The sequence below is a fragment of the Acomys russatus genome, chromosome 32 (genome assembly GCF_903995435.1).
Source record: "Acomys russatus chromosome 32, mAcoRus1.1, whole genome shotgun sequence".
Lineage (NCBI taxonomy): Eukaryota > Metazoa > Chordata > Mammalia > Rodentia > Muridae > Acomys > Acomys russatus.
The window spans coordinates 33,311,332-33,327,507 of record NC_067168.1 but is presented as its reverse complement, the minus strand read 5'-3'; the positions used below and the strand labels follow the sequence as shown (position 1 = coordinate 33,327,507).

General features: G+C 42.3%; 1 protein-coding gene across 1 annotated transcript in view; it reads right to left on the bottom strand.

The window, feature by feature from the left end:
* The window catches only part of Dcaf1 (DDB1 and CUL4 associated factor 1), a 58,591-nt gene that overhangs the window by 22,900 nt on the left and 19,515 nt on the right, over positions 1 to 16,176 (bottom strand). The window contains exons 9-14 of the mRNA XM_051140688.1: positions 14,837 to 14,995; positions 14,042 to 14,221; positions 12,595 to 12,804; positions 8,269 to 8,438; positions 5,586 to 5,710; positions 183 to 1,446 (exon numbers count right to left, since the gene is read on the bottom strand). Coding sequence (XP_050996645.1) covers positions 183 to 1,446; positions 5,586 to 5,710; positions 8,269 to 8,438; positions 12,595 to 12,804; positions 14,042 to 14,221; positions 14,837 to 14,995 — 2,108 coding nt within the window. The remainder of the gene's footprint in view (positions 1 to 182; positions 1,447 to 5,585; positions 5,711 to 8,268; positions 8,439 to 12,594; positions 12,805 to 14,041; positions 14,222 to 14,836; positions 14,996 to 16,176) is intronic.

Sequence of the window (16,176 nt, the reverse complement as noted above, 5' to 3'; positions counted from 1 at the left end):
TACTGCCAAGAATCTAAAACAAATCCATAATTAACTTAGTTAGCTCACACAGCACATAAAATGACATTCAGTAATACCTCAGGGCAACAAATGACCTTAACTAATCACCCGGTAATGATACTGACCAAACACTGATTTAAATAAAAGAAAAATTCCAAGGAGTGTGGAGAGTCTCTCCTTACCTGCTAAAGATAAGGTGCCTATCAAAGCACCCGCCATCCACCCCTCCATATTTTGGAAATGCTGCCCTGCGGTTTAGCCTGGAGGTAAAGTTTATTGGCGCTTGTCGCCTCTGTTTTGGCTCAGGACACTGGTGAGGAGTAAAGAGAGAAAAGGGAGGACAGGTGGCAACAGGATTCTTGCATCGAGCATGCTGCTCTCTCAGATACTCTGTGATGATACTGTCCAACGTAGGTGGGGAAGGAAGATGTCTATCCAGTTGCTTTTTTATGGCAGGGCTCTGACTATATGCGCCGTGGTCCGACTTCTGCCGCAATACTCGAATTTTCCTGCCATTGCACGGTGATGGCCTCTCTCTAATAAAGCTGATCCTACCAATCAAAGGGGAGTTGCCAGCATATGATGGGCCAGGCAAAGCCAATGAACCCTGGGGGGCGCGTGGTGGAGGATGGGCAGGGGGGGCAGAAGGGGCAGAGGCACCCACAGCAGCATGGCTACCCAGTCGACTTGCAATGCCATTGGCAATCCGAGGGGTCCGGGGAAGAGAGACAGGAGAAGCAGCAGCAGTTACTGGGGTAAAGGCAGAAGAATGTGAGGCAGCGGTCATGGGCAGGTCAGCCTCTCTTGTCAGCACAGTTGCTGTCTCTCCAAGCCCTTTAGAAATGAGGTGGTTTCGTATCAACAGGAGCAGCTCCTTCTCTGGGAAGGAGATCCTCGACTGAGCAACAACATCTGCTTTCTGTAGTCGTGCCAGTGACACGTCAGTGCCAATGAGAAGAGGCTTTCCTGACACTCGCTCAATGAGCTCAGCAGCATACTTGCAGAACTTGACATGGTCGCTGCGCTTGTCCTGCAGCACAGGCTCCTTCATCAGCTGTTGAATCTGGCAGCTACTAAAAAGGGGGAGTTTGCTGATGATCTGTCGAACAGTGCTGCTTCGAGACAGGCCCACCAGGGCCTTGCAGGCCAGGGCCCGGATCTGGTCTGCATCTGTGATGGGCATCTTGATGGACAATAGGGATAGAAGCACCTTGATGCCATTGTTGGACTGGACCACATTCCACATCTTGGCTAGAGTATGCTCACTGCTCTTGGGGGTCTGAGATAGCTTTCTCCGAGGAGTTCCAGAAATAAATTTGCCAATACTGGATATTCGGTTATCTGGGCCACATACACAGTTGATGATAATTTGAAGTGCTGATTTCTGTATTTCAGCATCATGGATAAAGAACTCACCCTCAGCCACTCCCAAAATAATGCTGATACCTATAACATAGAAAAAAAAAGATACTGTTCCTCATAAAACAGCTAGAAGGACCTAAGCAAGCACACTACAGGGACACTCTACGCACCGTCTTTATTACAGACTATTCACAACAGTCAAGTTACGGATCTGCCAAAGTGTCTATCAGCAGACAGATGGACAAAGAAAACATGGCATTATACACAATAGAATCTTTCTTAGAAATTAAAAAACTGAAATTACATCATTTACAAGAAAATAGATGAGGATAGCAAGACGGCTTATAAGGTAAAGGTTCTTGGATTCAAGCCTGGAGACCTGAGCTTCATCCTGAGACCCACATTTGTGAAAGGCAAGAACTAACTTTAGCAAGTTGCCCTCTTAACCTTCACACATGCACCATGGTATGTAAGAACACACACAAAACAAATAAATGTAAATAAGAATAAAAAGAAAATACAAGGATCTCAAGATATTAACTAGTAACGCATTTGCAAAAATCTAGAATTAAAACAGAACAAAAGCCCACTCAGGAGGCAGAGGCAAGCAGGTCTCTGTGAGTTCCAAGCCAGTTGGGTCTACAAAGCAAGTCCAGGACAGCCAAGGCTACATAGAGAAACCCTGTCTTGAAGAAAAAAAGAAGGGGGTGAGGGGAGGGGAGAGGGGAGGGGGGATTCCAGGTGATAGGAGGAAGAAAACAAGGAAAAAAATAGTTTGTCCTATATGCAGAATCTAAATTTAACTATGTGTTTGTGTGACATGAAAGTAGACAGGTAACATGTAGTGACAAGTTTTGAGAATTCTGAAATTTTGGTTTCTTTTAAAAAGTACAGACAGGGTTGTAGAGATGGCTCAGCGGCTAAGAGCACACTGACTGTTCTTCCAGAGGTCCTGAGTTCAGTTCCTAGCAATCACATGGTAGCTCACAACCATTTATAATGTGATCTGATGCCCTCTTCTGGCCTGCAGGTGAACATGCAGCTAGGGCACTATATTCATAATAATAAACAAATAAATATTAAAGAAAAAAGATACAGACATACTTTAAGTGTTTTCATTTTTATCTCAGGCTTGGGGATATGAGACTGCTTCAAGAGCCGGGCGTGGTGGTGCACGCCTTTAATCCCAGCACTCGGGAGGCATAGGCAGGTGGATCGCTGTGAGTTCGAGGCCAGCCTGGTCTACAAAGTGAGTCCAGGATGGCCAAGGCTACACAGAGAAACCCTGTCTCGAAAAACCAAAAAAAAAAAAAAAGGAGACTGCTTCAAACTGACCATAGCAAGCAGACTATGGTTTGCTTGTGCTATAGCAGAGGCATGGTTTTGCCAGCTGCACATAGTTTCTGTGATTGAGTGACTTTTGGAATTCTGGGAACTTTTCAGAAGATATATAAATGCTAGAACCTGGAGGTTTTGGGGGTGGTGATGACTGTTGGTCATTTAAGGAGGATGGTTGTAGTTTATTAGTAGCCATGGTCAAAGAAGAAACAAATTAGATTCAGGGATTTTCCTAATTCCTCTCTCCCCTCTATCCTTGTTTCTCTCCTAGCTAGTGTTAGGAAATGAAGTCAGAGGTTAAAGGGTGGGGGAAAAATTACAAAGTAGTAAAAACTAGCTACAGAGACAACAGGATGAGGAGGAGGAAGTGGGAGACATATATGAGCAAGATAGTATGATAAACATTATGAAACATAAAGAAACCCATTATTCTATAGAGCTTTAAGGGCCATGGAGCTAGCTGAGAGTAAAAGGGCTTGCAGCATAAGCCTGATGGCCTGAGTTCCATCCCCAGAACCCATGTAAAAAAGCACTTCTACAGGAAGGTAAAGATGGGAGAGCAGACTGGCTGGAAGCTCACGCACCCACAGCAACAAGATGAAAGAGAGCTAACACCAAAGGTATCTTCTGATTTCTTAGTGTGCTTCATCTACAGGTACGTACACACACATACACACGTACACACACACACACACACGCATATACACATACATACAAATATACAAACACATATATACACATACACAAACACATACACACACAAAAACACAATTTTTAATCTTTTTTTAAAGCTAATGGCTGTCTTCAGTATTGACACAACTTCATAATTTGAAGTTCTATTCATTTTGCTCCATTTAAGAAGGAAGGAAAGGGGCTGGAGAGACGGCTCAGAGGTTAAGAGCACTGTCTGCTCTTCCAAAGGTCCTGAGTTCAATTCCCAACAACCACGTGGCTCACAACCATCTATAATGTGATCTGATGCCCTCTTCTGGCCTGCAGGTATACATGCAGGCAGAGCACTGTATACATAATAATAAATAAATATTTTAAAGGAAAAAAAAAAAAAAGAGGAAGACAAACATCAGCTCAGACCTGCACGTCAAGAAAAAAGGGCTGTGTGCGTGTGTGCATGCCTGCCTGTGTGGTACATGCACATGAATATGAAAATAAATAAATAAATAAAAAAGGAAGGAAGGAAGGAAAAATGCAAAGATAGGCAGGCATGCAGCTACACAGCAGGTCATCCTCAGTACCTCCTGAGTTAAGAGACCAGCCTGGGATCCATGAAACCCTGTCTCAACACACACACCATCCAAAAACAACTGCAAGTAAGTATTCCGCTGCATGTTCTGTGCCTTACTGGGACAGTATCTCATGTATAGTGGGTAGACAGTGGGAAGTGTGAAAGTCAAAGTTTGTGTGCATATTTAAAGCAGTGGGAATAAATTAAAACCAGCTAGAGGAAGGCAAAAGACTCTCACTTAGCAGTTATCTCAGCAGTAAGAACCTTACTCACTATACAGGAAAGAATTAAGTAGTGCTTCAGCCGTAGGCACTTTCTTTCCCACAGTATGGGCTGAGGATTCACCTCAGTGGCCTTCTCACACAGCTTCTTCCTTTCCCATGTTTCTGAAATACTACTCAGGTTACCAAGCTCTTGTCTTTCGCTCTTGGTCCCAACTTACTGTCATAAAGGTAAAGTTCTGGAAAGTGTATAACACTAGTACAGAAATATCAGAACCACTTAGAAGCCCTAAGTTCATTAGTATGACTCTCTTTATATAAACTGTACAGTGCCAATGACACCATAAAGGAACCCTCTATTCCAATGATTCTTAACCTTCCTAACGCTGCAACCCGTTAATACAATTGCCTCATGTTGTAGTGATCCCCAAAGCATAAAAGTATTTTCATTGGTATAACTGTAATTTTGCTACTATTATAAATTTTTTTCTTTTCCTTTTTATTTTTTATTATTTTTGTCAAGACAGAGTTTCTCTATGTAGCATTGGCTGTCCTGGACTTGCTTTGTAGACCAGCTAGCCTCTGAACTCACAGAGATCCTCCTGCCTCTGCCTCCCCAAGTGCACCACCATGCCCAACTACTGTTATAAATCTTAATGCAAATACCTGGTGTTAGAACAAATTAAGTCCAAGACAGCCAGGACTACAAGAGAAACCCTGTCTCGAAAAACCAAAAAAAAAATAAAATAAAAAACCTGATGTGAAGGATATCTGATATATTACCCAAGAAAGGGTCATTCGATTCCAAGGGGATTGAGACCTCAGGTTGAGAACCACTGTCCTAGTCTAACAACCTGAAATTAGGATACAAGCATGACCAGAAGAACACAGGCAAATCTACATTCACACAGCAACAAAGATGGCAAGATGCGGTTGAGACAGCTGAGTCTGGAAATTATTTGCCTGCCTATCACAGGATGAAAGTTTGATCCCTAAAACAAACAAAGAAAGGTGCTGGAGAGGTGGCTCAGTGGTTAAGAGTACTGTCCTTCCAGAGGACCAGGGTTCAATTCCCAGCACCCAGATGGCAGCTCACAAGTGTCTGTAACTCCAATGCCAGAGAATCTGGCCCCCTCACATAGAGACACATGCAGGAAAACACCAATGCACCTAAACAAACAAACAAACAAGTAAATAAATAAGTAGCATGAGGACACATACCTATATCCTACTACTGGGAAAAAAGGAGAAAGTCCAGGCCCAGGAATCAATGGTCAGCTAGCCTACTTGGTGAGTTCCAAGTATCACAAAAAAATATGGCTGATGCCTGAGGAACGACACCTGATGCTATCCTCTGGCCATCACACACATTCATGCACCTGCAGTTACAAAGACCAGCAGGGTAACAAGGTGCAACCTACCTACAGTGGAGACAGTAGAGCCAGCCTCATCCAGCACATCCACTGACTCCGCCAACTGGAGCTGGATCTTTGGCACCACAGTGAGAATAGCCAGGACATCCAAAGCAAAGCGCACAGTGTCATTCCTAGACAGGAAGAAGAATTAGTCAAAGGGGGAACTGCAATACAACTACAAAAAAACAAAGATATAACTGACTAAAACCACCATTTGGACAATTCTAAAAAACTTTCTTACCTGGGCATGGTAGCACAGGCCTTTAATACCAGCACTCAGGAGGCAGAGGCAGGCCATCTCTGTGAGTTAAAAGGCCAGCCTGGTCTACCAAGTGACTCCAGGACAGACAGGGCTACACAGAGAAACCCTATCTCAAAAACCAAAAGTTTTAAAATGTGTTAACTACGAAAATGAAGATACACAATTACCTGGGTTCTACACACCTCAGCCTCAAAAGAGACATCAATCATGAATACACTATTACACAGAAATACAGTATTTTGAATATTAATGTGAAAAAAGCAAATTGTAAAAACACTAACATAGGTGGAAATAGTAGTAAATGTCTGTAATTTCATTATTCAGGAAACAAAGCAGAAGGACTCCAAGCTTAAGGCTGCCCTTAATTACATAATGGAACCCTTTATGAGGGCTAAAGAGGTGGTTCAGCAGTTAGGTACATCAGCTGCACTTCCAGAGGACCCAGGTCTGATTCCAAGCGTACACGTGCATCTTATGACTCCATCCCTAGAGGATTCAATGTCCTTTTCTGGCCTCCATGGGCACTGTACACATGTAGTCCACAGACATACATGCAAACAAAATATCCATATACATAAACAATTAAAAAGAAGAGGAAAAAAGCTGGAGACGTAGCTCAGTGGTAGCAATCGCAAGGCCCTTGGTTAGACTTCCAATGTAGTTACACATTTTAATTTCTAGTACAGAAAATACTAATAAATATAACAAAACATTTCAGAGTGTTGTATAATTTCTTTTGTTTGTTTGTTTTGGGGGGTTTTATTTTTTTTTTGTTTTTGATACACGTTTCTCTGTGTAGCACTGCATGCCCTGGAACTCTGTAGACCAGGCTGGCCTGGAATTCAGAGATCCATTTGCATCTGCCTCCTGAGTGCTAGGATTAATAGCAGCGGCACCACATGCCACCTTCCTTAGTACACAATAACTTCTAATATGGTAAAAGGAGTTCTAAGGCCAGAAAGTTTGAGAATGGCTATTCCAAAAGAAACTCACTAGATTTAGGTTGGTTTTGTTTGTTTGTTTGTTTGTTTGTTTGTTTGTTTGTTGAGACAAGGCTTCTCTGTGTAGCCTTGGGTGTCCTGGAACTCACTCTGCTGGGATTAAAGACATGTGTTCCCATACCCAGGGACACAATATTTCCTGATCCTTTTTCATTTCCTTCACTGCCTTAAAGTTAAAAAGGGCCTGTCAGGGGCTAGAGGGTCTTTAGTCACAGAACCTGGGAGGGAGAAGCAGATGGATCTCTGGGTACAAGGACAGCCTGGTCTAAGGAGTGAGCTCCAGGACAGCCAAAGCTACATAAAGAAGCCTGTCTCAAAGGGAAAAAAAAGTGTCAAAGCCAGTTGTAAGGATGGACACATCCCTATAATTCCCAGCACTGGGGGCAAGTAAAGGAGCCGGGACTAAGCCTGGGAGGAGCAAGGGAATGAAGAAGGGATAGGTAAGAAAGGGTAGGCAAAGAACAAACTTCCCTGCTTCCAAACAGTCACCTTGCCACATATGTACACAGACAGAGAAATGGAAATAAATTTTTTATTATGTATGCAGTGCTGTCTGCAGGCCAGAAGAGGGCACCAGATCACATTATCAATGGTCATGAGCCACCATGTGGTTGCTGAGAATTGAATTCAGGCCCTCTGGAAGAGTAGTCAGTGCTCTTAACCTCTGAGCCGCCTCTCCAGCCCGAGAAGTGAAAATTTTAAGACAAAAATCACACTTTTGAGGCCAGGGAGATAGATCAGCAAATATAGTTACTTGCTACCAACCTGACTCAATCTGATCCCTGGGAATCACACAGTGAAAGGAGAGAAGCAACATCTGTGAGTTGTCTTCTGACCTATTAAGTAAGTAAAAAGTGTTTTTGTGGGCCAGGCGTGAGGGCACATGCCTTTAATCCCAGCACTCAGGAGGCAGAGGCAGGCAGAGTTCAAGGCCAGCCTGGTCTACAAAGTGAACCTAGGACAGCCAAGGCTACACAGAGAAACCCTGTCTCAAAAACTAAAAAGCAAAAATCAAAAACAGTTTTTGTTTTTTAATAGCTGGGCATTGTGGCACACAGCTTTATTACCAAGACTCAGGAGACAGAGGTAGGTGGAACTCAATGAGTTCCAGGCCAGTCAGAGCTACATAATGAGATGCTGTCTCAAAATATAAAATAGTAAAGCAAGATGGCTAGAAAGATAGATCAGGGGCTGTCTTCCAGAGGACATGGGTTCAATTCGCAGTACCCACACAGCATCTCACAACTGTCTCACTCTAAATTTCAGAGTATTTGATGCCCTTTTCTGCTCAAGATCCTGCACATGAGGCACGTAAGTTTACACAACTATACACACACACACATTTTAGAAAAGAATAAATCAATTCAACGTCAGCTTGCTAAGCATGTACTGTGTTATGAACTTCATATGAAACGTCTAGTCCTACCTTGCATAATACGTCTTCCAATTGCAGGCAATAGAAATAAGCTGCAGTAAGAGCTGCACACAGGAAAGCTTGAGGAAGACTTCAGCAGGTTCCCAATACAGCTGAGCTGGGCCATATTCTATCAAAAACTCCATCATTTCCACAATCTGCTCATGAGTATATGAGCACGCCTATAAGAAGTATATATTATTATAATACATGTAACTGTATCATTTGCTACTTTCTCAATGCTTGCCAAAAGATTTTAATAATAGCTTCCACAAGTCCTTTTTTTTTGGGGGGGGGGGATAAATTTCAAGACAGGGTCTCTCTGTGTATCCTTGGCTGTCCTGGACTTGCTTTATAGACCAGGTCGGCCTGGAAATCACAGTGATCCACCTGCCTCTGCCTCGCAGTGCTTGGATTAAAAGCGTGTGCTACCACGCCCAGCAATTTTCACAATTCTTAAGTCAACAGTCCATATGTAAAGCAGTGTCACATAATGCCTAGTTATTTGTAACAACACACATAATTTAAAAAAAATAAGAAGGCCAATTTGTGCGTGTTTATGAAAGTTAGAAAGAGAAAGCAGCACCATGTAAACAGGTATCTCTTCAACTTGTGATTTTTGAAAAATGCAGACACTGATCTTAATCCCGAACCTTTTAATAAGTTCTAAAACGATGAGAGCTACATTCATGTACACATTCTCCCCAAACGATGAGAGCTACATTCATGCACACATTCTCCCCAAACGATGAGAGCTACATTCATGCACACATTCTCCCCAAACGATGAGAGCTACATTTATGCACACATTCTCCCCAAAAAGAAATTGTGCAAAAAAAAAAAAAAAAAAAAAAAAAAAAAGAAATTGTGCACAGGAGGCAGAACTTCGGACTCTGCACAGAAGCAAGCAGTCTGACTCATTCTTCAATCCAAACTTTAGTTCTAGTGCCAGAGAAGCAGGGAGTCAAAGGTGGAAACAAAAAAAGGTCCTTGAAACCCATCAATTACCTCTACTTTCAACTGTTCTGAGTTCATGTAGGGCAGGTGAAAATGCAAAGCTGTATATCCTACAGACATGACACTTGTCTCTGTGAATTTCAGACCTGGAGCTGCCGCAAATTATATTAACTTTTAAGACTTGGATCAGAGCCAGGCACAGTGGCGCATGCCTGTAATGCCAGCACTCAGGAAGCAAAGGCAGGTATATCTCTGAGTTTGAGGTTAGCCCCGTCTACAGAGCCAGTCTAGGACAGCCTGGTCTACACAGAAAAACTGGGGGCGGGAGAGGGGAGACTTTGTCAAGGGTCAGAATGTAGTTAAGTTTTACAGCACTTACCTGGTTTTGATCTCCAACACACACACAAAGAAGCCTAGCTGGGCATGGTGGTGCACATCTTTAATCCCAGCACTCGGGAGGCAGAGGCAGATAGCTGTCTATGCGTTCTAGGCAGCCTGGTCTATAATTAAGAACCTGAGTGATGGCCAGTCTTGGTTGTCAAACTTAAATACATTTGGAATCAACTAAAACCAAATAAACTGGACATACCTATAAGAGATTTCTTTTCATAATTAAATCATTTGAAAGGGCCAGACTATAGTGGCACATGCCTGTAATCCCAGCACTCAGAAGGCAGAGGCAGGTGGATCTCTGTGATACACAGAGAAACCCTGTCTGGAAAAATAAACAAATAAATCATTTCAAGTGGGAAAATCCATTATTAATCTGGATCTTTTTTTGTTTGTTTTTCTGGGTTTTTGAGACAGGGTTTCTCTGTATAACAACAGCCCTGGTTGTGCTGGACTCACTTTGTAGACCAGGCTGGCCTCAAATCAGAGATCTGCCTGCCTCTGCCTCCAGAGTACTGGGAGTAAAGGCGTGTGCCACCACGCCCATCTTTTAATCTAGATTTTTAAAAATGTTTTATTGGTGTCAGATCTTGGAGTTACAGACAGTTGTGAGCAGCTGGTTGCTGGGAATTGAACCCTGGTCCTTTGGAAGAGTAGGCGGTGGTCTGAAACACTGAGCCATTTCTCCAGCCTCCTTAATCTGGATCTTTTAAGATAGGAAAATACACCACTAATCCAGACCTTTTGAGCTAGCAAGATCCACCTAAAATATGGGCCATACCTCCTGGGTCAGCCTATATAAACGACATGGAAAAAGAAAGCGCCACATATACACAGACAATCTAAAAGTTTTTCTTGTTTGTTTTAAAAGATTTGTTTATTTATTTATTATCTATACATACAGGGCTCTGCCTGCATGTACACCTGCACAACACAAGAGGGTACCAGATCTCATTAGAGACGGCTGTGAGCCACCATGTAGTTGCTGGAAACTGAACTCAGGACCTCTGGAAGAGCGGCCAGTACCCTTAACCTCTGAGCCATCTCTCCAGTCCCAATCTAAAAGTTTTAAAGTGTACTCTGGAAAGAAAATCTTCTCTCCAGCAGCCACAGAGCTTAAGTTGTGTTAAATCAAACAGAAGCCCTCATTATTAGACTAGGTGAGTACAGAAAAAGTTAAAGTCTAAGCCTCAGAGAATGTTAAAGAAAGAGCACTAACTGGTAAAGAATGGGATCGTGTAACTTGGGGCTGAGATGTGTATGAGAACCTTACTGAGGCTGAAAACTTTGAACCTTCTGATTTTGAAGGATTTATCTTACCTGAGAAGATGTTTATTCCACCCTCATCCCTTGAAATAAATGCCTTTGGGTTTTTTTGTTTTGTTTTGTTTTTAAAGAGACAGAGTTTCTCTGTGTGGCCTTGGCTCTTTGTAGACCAGGCTGGCCTCACACTTAAAGCAATCCACCTGCCTCTGCCTCCCGAGTGCTGGGATTAAAGACATGCACCACCACTCCGGCTGTCTTTTGGGCTTTAATGGAGGAAATTAACTCCTCATTGTATGCTAAGCCAGCAGAGACTTTCCCTGAAGGAGATGCCAAGCAAGTCAATATAGTCCCCAGGACCCACCAACAGTTGCCTCTAGACATATAACGTGGCTAAAGGTTACGCAGGCTCCTAGAAGGGAGGTAAAAGTGTAGTCCATGAGGAACCACACTACACTACTAAACAGCTTAATGAGTTTGCTAATTCATCCACGCATTAAGTCTGGAGAATATGTGTGCAAATGGATCTTTTTTTTAAAGATTTATTTATTCTGTATACAATGTTCTGCCTACATGTATGTAACACCTGTAGGCCAGAAGAGGGCACCAGATCTCATTATAGATAATTGTAAGCCACCATGTGGTTGGTGGGAACTGAACTCAGGACCTCTGGAACTACTCTTAACCTTTGAACCATCTCTCCCACCTGTGCAAATAGATTTTAAGGGTCTGGGTTAACGGTAAAAGGAACATAAAACTGGATCAAGATGTTTATTTCTGTGGCTTCACTGGGTAGAGGTTTAATATGGGAAGTTCACAGATTAAAAAAGGTGCCAAAAGTTTGTTTAAATGGCTGGCTGAAGCCTTTGTCACAAGATGGCCTACTGAAAAGGAATGGGAGATGTCTGATATCCTTTTTCTTAGTGTCGATGAAGGGATTTTAAGGCTGAGGATAATTGCAATGCTAGAACAGATAAGCTGTCTAAAACCTAATCCTCTATAATGGGAAGGCCCAGAAAACATGCCCTTCACTAATTCTATAAGCCAGAAAATGCTGGTGGCACCAGCACATTTGTCGAGCTGTTTGTCACCCTTTCCTTACTTATATCAGGCCTTAGGATGGGAGATATTGCTCTCAGTTAGTAAATGTAATGCAACGGGTTTAATTGGACCTCAAAGTAACAGGGGCCAGGTGGCAACACCTAATTGTTAAAAGCAAGGTGATCATAGTTATTGTAATGGACAGCATAAACCAAGTAATGCCTATAATGGCCTGATCTGTAACAGGCAGTGAAGGCAGTGATTTTTATGGTGGCATGACTCATATAGACCTTTGGCACTGGCTAATCAGCCAGTGTTTCCAGGCATGAAATGGCTGAGAGACCTACCGTGTGCGTGATCTGCTCAGGAGGAAACACTCTCAAACAAACGAAAGACTACATCAGATCGTGGCAGAAGAGAGTCTCTGCCCATGAACCAACTTACAGACTTAGGCCAGTAAGCAGCACCACTCTACAGCCTTGGCATCAGCTTGTGCCTCGAGGTTCCTGCCCTGTTTGAGTTGCTGCCCTGACTTTCTACAACGATCAACAGTCATATGGAAGCATAAGCCAAATAAACCCTTTCTTCCCGTGCGGCTTTGGTCATGGTGTTTCATCACATCAACGATAACTCTAGGATACCCTGTCTCAAAAATATAATTAAACAAATAAATGACGATCCTCTTACCTTGTATGGAGGTTGAGGGTGAACAAGAATGCCCCCCTCAGTCCTCTGAAGTGACTGCTTGACTTGTTCCAATTTAATGGCCAGATGAGCCTCAAAATACTTTCGCAGAGCCATGCAGGTATGTTTTCCTGTTTGGCGGCTAGCAAATATTTCATCATCACTCAAAAGTGCACCCTGGTCTTCCAAATTTAAAATCTCCAAAGTACTGATCTATTAGTAGCAAACAGATATCAGATTGCAAAGGAGACATGGAAAGGACACAGGGAAGAGAAAAGTAAAAGGAAACAAAAAGATTCTGGTAAATGTTTGTTCAACAATACTGACAAAAGTCAGTCTATCCACATACAACATGCTGACAGCCGTATGAAACAAGCAAACAACAGCTTCTAATCATATTAAGATATATATACACAGGGCAAAGTACATCCTCATAGTCCAGCACTTGAGAGGCTGAGGTACGAAAATACTAAATTCCAGGCCAGCCATTCTACATAGAAAATTCAAGGCTAATCTGAGCTATAGAGAAACTCTTAAAAATCAAAAAGGGAGCCGGGCGTGGTGGTGCACGCCTTTAATCCCAGCACTCGGGAGGCAGAGGCAGGCGGATCGCTGTGAGTTCGAGGCCAGCCTGGTCTACAAAGTGAGTCCAGGATGGCCAAGGCTACACAGAGAAACCCTGTCTCGAAAAACAAAAAACAAACAAAACAAAAAAAAACAAAAAAAAAAAAAAAAAAAATCAAAAAGGGAAAATAAAAATACACCAGCCTAAAATTGTTGCCATTTGAAAAGATCAGAATTAGCCGTGCAGTGGTCCATGCCTGTAATCCCAGAACTCAGGGAGGCAGAGGCAAGTGGATCACTGTGAGTTTGAGGCCAGCCTGGTATACAAAGTAAGTCTAGGACAGCCAAGGCTACATAAAGAAACTCTGTCTTGAGAAAAGATAAAAATTAACCGGACAGAGCATATGGTAACCACAACTGCATTAGAAAGCTTGACCCAAATTCAAAAAAATATGAGAAAAATTTAAGTTATCACAGCAGCCATCCTACAAAACTACTATATCAAAAAAATAAATAAATAAAATTAAAAATTTTTAAAGCCTAAAGTAGGATGGTAAATCCTCCAGCCACCAAAGAGACACAGAACAGGACTGAATACAACAGTTCAGTGGTACAGTAAATGTTTATGAGGCCCTAGGTTCAATCTTCAGCACCAGAGGAGAAAGGGTTTAAAAAAAAAAAAAAAACTTATAAAGGAGGAAAAAAAATATTTATGAAACAAATGCCCCAAAAAACCCACCAGAAATGTTCTCCTAGTTGGGCTACATGACACCTAGATTCAAACAACCATAAAGAAATTTCCTTTCTTCTACACGATGTCTTGCAGGATAGCTGAAACAAGCAGGACCCCCTACAGCTAACTGAAGAGCCAGTGGAAGAACCTCACCAAGTTTACCAGGCGACGAAGACCATCATAACGGTCAAAGAGCTCCAAGACAGCCCGAAATGAGAAGCAAATTGAGAAAAACATAGTAGCATGGCAACATCCTGAAGCATGAGAGCATTCCATTAACCACAGGGTATAGTTTACCACATCAGATAGAACATTGTGAGGATGCATGCAAACCTGCACAAAAAATAAATAAATATATTTTGACATTTGTGGCAAAGGTATCTTTTAAAATGATGAAAATTTACCCATGTAGATAGAAATGTTTACAGAACACAGTGATTATTCTAAAGTCAGTTCTATTGCAAACCTGAAAACTACCTACATTTAATTAAGCACAGCCTATACTTCCAGAGAGGCAAAAAATACATCATTTAATGCTTCTAAATAACTCAGTGCATAAAGCATTAACATCTTGCTTAACAAGTATGAAGTGGCTCAGAAGTTACGGAAATTTTTTTTTCTTTTCTTTTTAAAGATTTATTTATTATGTATAGGGTGTTCTGCCTGCGTGTGTGCCTGTAGGCCAGAAGACCAGATCTCATTACAGAGAGTTGTGAGCCACCATGCGGGTGCTGAGAATTGAACTCAGGACCTCTGGAAAAGGAGCCAGTGCTCTTAACCTCTGAGCCGTCTTACTAGCCCCTTTCACATTCCTCATATTTTGCATAAGAATTTCATCTTTTCAGCTATGAATTTATTCTTATCCAAACATTCATCTGTGAATGTGGTGCTTTAAAGAGATGGTCTCCATCAAATCCCACTCTCGTCACCTGAATGGAGTAGACTTACTCTTTCCATAGCATCCTGGTTGTAGGACAGGTAATACAAGCACATGGACACACCAGTTGCAGCCATAGAAGGACGAGGAATTTCCAGTAACTTCTGTACTCCACCATGTGCAACAAATTCTGTAGCAAATTTGTTATGAAGCAGGAGAGATGCTAGGTGCTAAACAGTAAGGACACGTGTTACAGAGGGATAATAAAAAAAAAAAATCACAAATCTCTTAGCATAATATTAAACTGCTATAAAGAACCATGTAATTAAAGAATCAGCCTCTCACAAAAGAAAAGCTAGAATAGAGGAAAAGGGGAAGAAAGGGAAGAGATAGGAGAAAGAAAAAAGGAACAGAAGTAAAAGAAAGGTTTAAAACTCTAACACCCTCGTTTCCTTCCTAACACAAAAGGTGTTGATCTCTTGAAGATCCGTTAGGGTTGGGAGGAGGGGCAGGAACAGAACCTTGGGCTTTGCTAAGCATGAGCTACACCAGTGAGCTACAGCTTCAGCACACTGAAATTTGGGGGGGGGGGGGGGGGGGTTTTTGTTTTTGGTTTTTCGAGACAGGGTTTCTCTGTGTAGCCTTGGCTGTCCTGAACTCACTTTGTAGACCAGGGTAGCCTAGAACTCAGAGAAATTTACCTGCCTTTGCCTCCCTGAGTGCTAGGATTAAAGGCATGCACCCAGCATCACCCGGCACACTGTAGGTTTTTATGCAGGTTAAAAACAAGAACTGAGCGACCTGTAGTATTATTACTGCCCACCCTTGTAACTAATAAGCCTGTTTTATTTTTCTTTAAAAAAAAAAGTTTCTACTTCCTCGCTTCCCAAGATGTAAGGAGATGAAAAGCCGCAGCTATTATATTCCTGCTACTGTGGAGCTACACACTGGCATGCCTTGCCTTCCCTATGTGATGGACTATATTTTATCCCTTCAAACTGTAAGCCAAAATAAGACCTCCCAATCCCAGCAGAGGCAGGGGGATCTCCCTGAGTTTGAGGCCAGCCTGGTCTACAGAGCGAGTTCCAGGATAGCCAAGGCTAATACAGAGAAACCCTGCCTCGAAAAACAAACAAACAAACAAAAAATAAGCCCTCCTTCTATTAAAGGAGGAAAAAGAAAATCAAACAAAGAACAGTGAGCTATGTGCAGCATGGCATGCCCAACCTCAGCAACTCAGTAAGCTAAGACAGGAGATCCTCAGCTTCAAGGCCAGCCAGGAAACTAGTATGGCCCAGTCTCAAAATTGAATACAAAGTTAAAAAGGCTGAACGACACAGATTCTTAGTAGAGTGCTTGTATAGCATTCAGAAGGCCTATGTTAATTCTCAGTACCCACAAACACAAAGGT